Source organism: Pinus tabuliformis, chromosome 9, assembly GCF_031772625.1.
Source record: "Pinus tabuliformis cultivar Carrire ecotype Pingquan chromosome 9, CPIR1, whole genome shotgun sequence".
In the NCBI taxonomy this organism is placed as follows: domain Eukaryota; kingdom Viridiplantae; phylum Streptophyta; class Pinopsida; order Pinales; family Pinaceae; genus Pinus; species Pinus tabuliformis.
The window spans coordinates 614,330,639-614,337,828 of record NC_142307.1 but is presented as its reverse complement, the minus strand read 5'-3'; the positions used below and the strand labels follow the sequence as shown (position 1 = coordinate 614,337,828).

At 38.2% G+C, this 7,190-nt stretch overlaps 1 protein-coding gene across 1 annotated transcript; it reads left to right on the top strand.

The window, feature by feature from the left end:
- Positions 1-3,592: 3,592 nt before the first annotated feature.
- On the top strand, positions 3,593-6,450 carry LOC149150087 (uncharacterized). Its single transcript, XM_089439404.1, has 2 exons — positions 3,593-4,201; positions 4,300-6,450. Exons 1-2 carry the CDS (start codon positions 4,154-4,156, stop codon positions 6,148-6,150), a joined length of 1,899 nt encoding a protein of 632 aa, XP_089295530.1. The 5' UTR covers positions 3,593-4,153; the 3' UTR covers positions 6,151-6,450.
- The last annotated feature ends 740 nt before the right edge of the window (positions 6,451-7,190 follow it).

Genomic DNA, 7,190 nt, shown 5'->3' with positions numbered 1-7,190 from the left:
TATACTAACGTCAGCCTCCTATTCCACCAGCCCCATTAATGAGGAAGACCTAGAAGGCTACAATGTAAGGGTAGGCATACATACACGCAGTGGGCTCTCATTGAATTTTCTCTGTTGTAGACATCATAATCAGAGTTCGATATCAAATTTTTTATATAAATTAAATTTTTAAATATTTGAAAGTATTAAAATATTTATTTTATAATATATTTTATTTTGATTGAATTTAGTTTTTGTGATCTATATTAAATTTTTGTATAAAAGTTTTAAGAAAAGAAATTGAGTGATAGTTATATTAAAATTCATTTGTTTTGAACTAACTAGTGTGGTTCATCCTTAAAATAAGATGAAGAATCAGATTATGCCAGGGGGTTAAATAGAGACACAGATCACTCTAATGGTTATAAAAAAATGGCTACTTTTAACTGGTCCAAAAGTTAGGAAATAAAATATTTTCTTTTAATTTAAATAAATAACTAAATAAAAATATATATATTAATATAATTTTTATATATAACATTGGAAATACTATAAAATTTTTACCCAATTCATATTTCATTTAAAAAAGAAACTAAAGAGCATAACTATTCTTAAGATAAATGTCAACTTTTATTCTATGATTGTCAACTTTTTAAAGGGTGGTCAATATGGAAAATCTAGGTAGATCAACCCTAAGGGAAGATCACCCTACATCTATCCTTGGGGGCTTATTATTATTATTAAATCTCTATCATCCACATAATAATAATAATAATTGATAATTAAATTAAAATTATGAAAACCTTATTTCACAATAGATACACCTATCTTATAATTAAAAGAAAAATATGATAAATATGTATATTATTACCCAATAATTTAATTTAAAGAGTTGTTTTTTTTAATTTAATATATTATTTTTGAGAAAATATTAAATTATACAGCTTCAGTGGGTCTAGAGGTAAAGAGTGTGGGTCTAGTGGTAAAGAGCGTGTGTTTTAGTAGAGTATGTATACTTATTAGTCAAATCATTGGGTCCCTTGTCCCACAAACAATGGAATATTATACACTAATTTGGTGCGTGGCTTGGTTATGACCTTAAAATTAGATAATATTCACAAGTTAAATGATATTTTTAAATTTACAAAATTTGAAAAACTTCTAAATAATTTAATTATAAAAATTTAATAATTCATATATATATATATATATATATATATATATATAATTCCAACAGAATCAAAGGATGCACTAAATGGAGTGAGGGTAGCTTCACGGTTTCAAGGAAGTGATATTTCATTCATATTTTCAAAATTATAGGAATTTGAGTTTTGGCAAAGAAATCACATAAGAGAAATTTTTGGCCACGTGTTTCAAACCAACAACTGTGCTTTATCATCAAGACATGACACCACATTTATTGGGTTGAAACATGTCAACCAAAACCAAAATTTTTTCTTATGCGATTTCTACAGAAAGATTTTGTCTAATTCATTATGGATCACAGAAATTTATGTTTTAGTTTATTAGTATTTTAAAATTATCCTGATTTAAGTATTTAGGAGTAAAATCAAAATGGCGATTTGAATATTTAAGAGTAAAGTGTTTGATCAAATTTGCGTGATACGATTTTTTTTTCATTAATTAAATCAAATCACAGCTTCTGACAAAATTCGGTAGAATTTAAGTCCATTATTCAAGTCCCCACTTGGCCAAAATAGAGCAAACCTGTTCAAAATTTGTGATATAATTCTCATTAATTAAATGAAATCATAACTCGTAACAAAATTCGAGAGAATTTAGAATTTGGCTACTGTTCAAGTCCCCACCAAATTGGCAAAAAAGAAATTTTAAGTCCATTATTCAAGTCCCCACTTGGCCAAAATAGAGCAAACCTGTTCAAAATTTGTGATATAATTCTCATTAATTAAATGAAATCATAACTCGTAACAAAATTCGAGAGAATTTAGAATTTGGCTACTGTTCAAGTCCCCACCAAATTGGCAAAAAAGAAGGCGAAGCTGTTGTATTCTGAAACGTGATATTTAACGTGTAACTTTGTTAGGTTTCCTGTCGCTTACCGCTCATGCAATTATTCACAATAAAAGAAAAGAGACGTGAAGTGGCGGAACTGCAGGTAAGATTCGTTGCCAAGTTGCAGTAGCGGGCCATTTCCACGAACAGTCAGATCTGTTGGAGAGGACAGGGGTGGTTTATGGGGGTAGGGACAGTATGAAGCGGACGGAAAAGTAACTAACGAATTGCGAAATATCTGAAAGCTGGTGTTCTGATTATGATGACGTCACACTTCTTATCTTGTTATCTAGAAAGCCATCATTGCGCTCCGAACGCGCTGAAGCGGGGCCTCCCAAATCTAATCTACATGTGAACAACCTATCTGGATTCTGGACCCTCCTGTCCACTACCAGTACCCTTCTGCTGTCTAAAGTGGAAGACTGGGCATTGAATATTTGCATCCAATTCATATTCAAAATGAGGATGCGGAATATTATGTTTATAATGCCCTAGTGGGTTCACGGCAGACATTTGTATAATAATGATAATAATAAGAATACGCTTTCTTTCTGTTCATGCGGGTTCCGGAATAGTATGTCATATAGTGCTGCAACTTGCATTATAATAGCTCGTGGATTCGAGCATTGCAACTTGCAGAAGCTGATCCCATTCGGTGGTGGTGGTGGTAGGGTAAGGAATGGTGGTGGGCGCGCAGTGGGAAGCGTAACGATCTTCAGGTGCGCTGAGGTTTCAATGAATATCATCACTAATGTGATCAGCCTCAGCCTCAGCCTCAGCCTCAGCCCCACTATGTTTATCCTCAAATACTTCATTATTCTATGACCTGTATTAATAATTTACAGATTAAGGGAGCAAGAAGGATTAACCTTTCGGCCGTATCATCTCGACTTTTGTTTATTTAGGGAGACACGTTTGTTCTCTGAGCTCAGCATGATATGATTTCATAAAGTCAAAATCAATTAATAGATAACATGCATGTGTTTTAAATTAATTATCCATTTAGCATTTTTTATTTGGGTTAGGTAGTTTTAGGATTTTAAATTGTTTTTTGAATTAATCATATTATAATTTGTTAATGGATGTTTCTAATTATTTAATGTAATTTTAATATAAATAACAAAATTCTATCATTTTTTCGAATAAAATCTATCAAATTTCAACTATGATAAAGTGGAGATATCATTCACAAACATGAGTGAGAATATTTGTTTTTAAGAGCCTTTGGAATCCGATTGGAACATTATTATATTTCCCATATTAGGTAAGCATAGCACGATTCTTTTCAATTAAACAATTTTTTTTGGGACTGAGACACTTCATAATTTAGATTACACGACACTTCGCAATATCTTAAATTTAGGGTTATATTTCAAGGCAGGAAGCCTTTAAGTCAATATCTAGGTTTTCCGACAGCAGCAGGACAACCATTGGAGAATTAAAGGGAAGAAGCAGTACTTTCAATTATGCGGCAATCTTGTGAGCTATAAATATTTTTAAACCTACTACTTTTAATTGCAGAAGCAACCTTTTAAATAGCACTGCATGAAAGTCAGAAGCTTCCAACTGTAGGCAAACATTGATAAGTGTCCCCACTCCCTAGTTGAGTGGAAGGGTGGAGCAAAAGAAGGGGTGTGGCCCTGTGGGGTTAAGCTCGCTGTAAATACCGTTGTGCAAGTGGTCTAATTATATGTAATATATGCATATGACATGGTCTCTGATCTGTACGTGGACCCTAACAGATGTTGGCACAGAGAATGGAGACGGAGTTGCTCAATAAATATGAGCGCACACGCACATTGTGCCGAACACAAGTTTGTTAGCCATCTGAACCTAGGTTTGCCGCATATTATTGGTTGGCTTGGGAGAGTTGACCTATGAAGCATGGGAAGGGTAGGGACGGGCAGAAAGACAGCTGCCCTGCCGCCCATGTTTAAGGTGCATTAATGCTCTGGCTTTCCATTTCCCATACGGGCGGTGATCGGTTTTCTATATATGTATCGCCGTGTGCATTCTGGCTGTCTAAAATATCTTGTCAATTGATTGGGGTTGAGTCCTTTCCGTTTGCTTTGTTTGTTTTGCCAAATTTTCCAAGCCTCTCTGATGCTCAATTATTGTCTTCTATAATTGGGGAGAGATCATGACAAGAAGAACGGGGTCGTTGGTGGATCTTGATGGCTGCTGCAAGGTTTGTGAATATAGTAATTCCCATGGTCATTTTTGAAGCAGCCGGAGTCTTCGCATTGTGATCTAACGGTTGTGGGTTGTGTTATCATGGAGTTACAGGGTCAAGGTAAGAGATCTGCCGCTCTGAGGGAGTCGGAGATTGATTCTCCCAATGTGGCGCTAAGTTTGGCATGTTGCCCTAGCCAGAAGATTGTTTCCTCGGCGGCTACTGCGATTCATGTTCTCGGCCGCCAAGATCAGTTCGCTAGAGATGAATCTCTAGAGCCGAGGACAAACGAAGAAATGAAAGATGGGTGCTCCACGGAAGACAACCAAGAAGATGAAATGAGCAGCGCTATGACGGAAGAATTTAACTGTTCTGTCATGGGCATCTCGGAAAACGGAACGCAGCCGAAGCAGGAGAAAGTTGCGTTCAAAGATTTGTGTTCGGCGAGATCCATGGAAAAGAACCTCCATGGACTGGAGAGAATGGGGAGCGGAATAAGCGTGTTGTCGGTTTCCGGCGGAGAGTCGGAGGGATTTGAGGATCCGAGAAGGTATTCTATGTCGATGGAGCAATCTGGGAAGCTGCTTTCGTCTCAGTACAAGGGCGTGGTTCCGCAGCCCAATGGGCGATGGGGAGCGCAGATTTACGAGAAACACCAGCGGGTCTGGTTGGGAACGTTCAACAGAGAAGAAGATGCCGCCAGGGCCTACGACCGAGCGGCGCTGAAGTTTCGTGGTCGGGACGCCATGACGAATTTCAGTCCGGTCGGAGACGGAGATCCGGAGGTGCGATTCATGAGCGAGCACACCAAGAGAGAAATTGTCGACATGCTACGAAAGCACACATATGACGAGGAACTGGACCATCATGGCAAGAGGATCAAGATATTAGCCGCTCGGTCGGCCGCCGTCAACAACGCCGAGGCGTCCGGTGGCGTCGCAGCTCATGTATGTCAAGAAAACCAAGGCGAACTGGTAGGAAATGGGAATGTCGCCTCCTCTTCCAGCGCCGACGCCGGCAGGGCGGGTCTGCCGCGCGAGCACCTTTTCGACAAGGCCGTCACGCCCAGCGACGTGGGCAAGCTGAATCGCCTGGTGATTCCGAAGCAGTACGCGGAGAAATATTTTCCTCTGGATGTCAATTCCAGCGAGAAGGGGTTGCTCTTGAATTTCGAAGACAACACGGGGAAAGTCTGGAGATTCCGTTACTCGTATTGGAACAGCAGCCAGAGCTACGTGCTGACCAAAGGCTGGAGTCGGTTTGTGAAGGACAAGAAATTGGAAGCCGGCGACATTGTTTCATTTCACAGAGGATCGGTTCAGTCTGACCATTTATACATCAGCTGGAGACGCAGGCCGCCGGGTCAGCCCCGACTAGGAGTCGGCTCACAGTCACTCCAATCCAAAGGGCCCGGAGTCGTCTATCCCCTCAAGGAGCCGCCGTCCATGAATCCTTTCAATACTGTACCACATGCTGCCGTCGTTTACGATGCTCAATGGATGCCCATCTTCTGGCCCAGTTCCAGTCATCCCGACGCATTTGCGCAATTCAATTCCCATTTCGTCTCCCCGGTCGTCAACAAAGTTGATTCCCTGTGGTCTCAGAGCGCTGCAACACCCCTGAACAGCACTCTTCCTTTCTATTTCTCGGCGTCGCCCACCAACCAAACGATCCAAAGCAAGTTTTACGACATCAATTCCGCTTCATGTCAACCCACGGAACTGTATCTCAATTACCGCAACTCTCTTAATCGCGGCGATGAAATTAGTACTAATCTCAAACCACTGCATCCCTTTGTCAACCCTGCTCGGCCATCGGAAGAATCAGAAACCCCTGAATACAAACCGGCGTCGACTCTCGATCCCGCGACCAAGAAAGGAGTGAGGCTTTTCGGAGTGACTTTGCCGGAAGCCCAGAGATTGTCATCGCAGCATCATGGACAGTTGAATCTGTCCCTTTCATAGCCTCTTCCTGGAGCTTCTTGTTTGTTGTTGAAGAAATGACAATGATGAAGTCAGCACAGATGTGCCGGGAGGGATAGAACCAGTGACCACAGTCACTCCATTATTTCCCTGTAAGAGGGTGAACTCTTGATCCTATACTGGATCGCTTGTAAACATAAACATGTACTGATTATTTAACTGTAAGTGTCAAGGATTGTAAGAGAGTAATTTTCCTCTGCTATATTTCTAATTGCTATTTTTTCTCTAACTTTATTATCCAATCGATTGAATTTCACATAAAAGTTCACCGTTTCAAAGTGATGTTGTGGTTTCTTTAACTTTTTCATTTCTCTCAGAATTTAAACGGACGATGAGAATGGATGATGGGTTAGCATGTACTTCGAATTATTCGAAAATTTTGTTTAAAATACGTATATGATAGCTTCTTTCAAGAATATTACATCAGATTTATATTAAGATTAGAGTATTAATATAGAAATCTTATGTTAGAGAATAAATGTGAATTCGAACCAACCATATTAACAAAAAGTAGCTTGAAGCAAAAGCAAAATATATTAAATTTAAATCAAGTGTTTTGTCTCTTTCGATAAGAGGTCTCAAGTATATTCAACGAGATTTCATTGGATGGCCCATTGTGTGTTGCAAGCAATCGTAGTGGTCAGCTGACCCGTGGTTCATTTGAAGCAGTCGTAGTTTGTTGGAGAAAAGGAAGAGTGAATTTTATAATAAACATAAAATATATGTGACCATTCTGGTTTTGTTTTTGTTTATTTTTAAGGATTAGATTGCTTTTAAAATATATTGTTCTTAATTTGTATTTTAATCATAAATTAATAATTAATGTTTTAGATATATAATTTAAAAATAATTATATTTAAAATTAAAAATATTAAAAATAAAATATTTTAAAAGTGATAGTGATAAAAACTAAATGGTTAAATTTATATATTAATAAAAAAATTCAATACTCACTTATGAGGTGTGGATATTCTTCATGAAAAGACCACTCTTGCATGGGTTGTTTGGTTCATTTTAAGAGA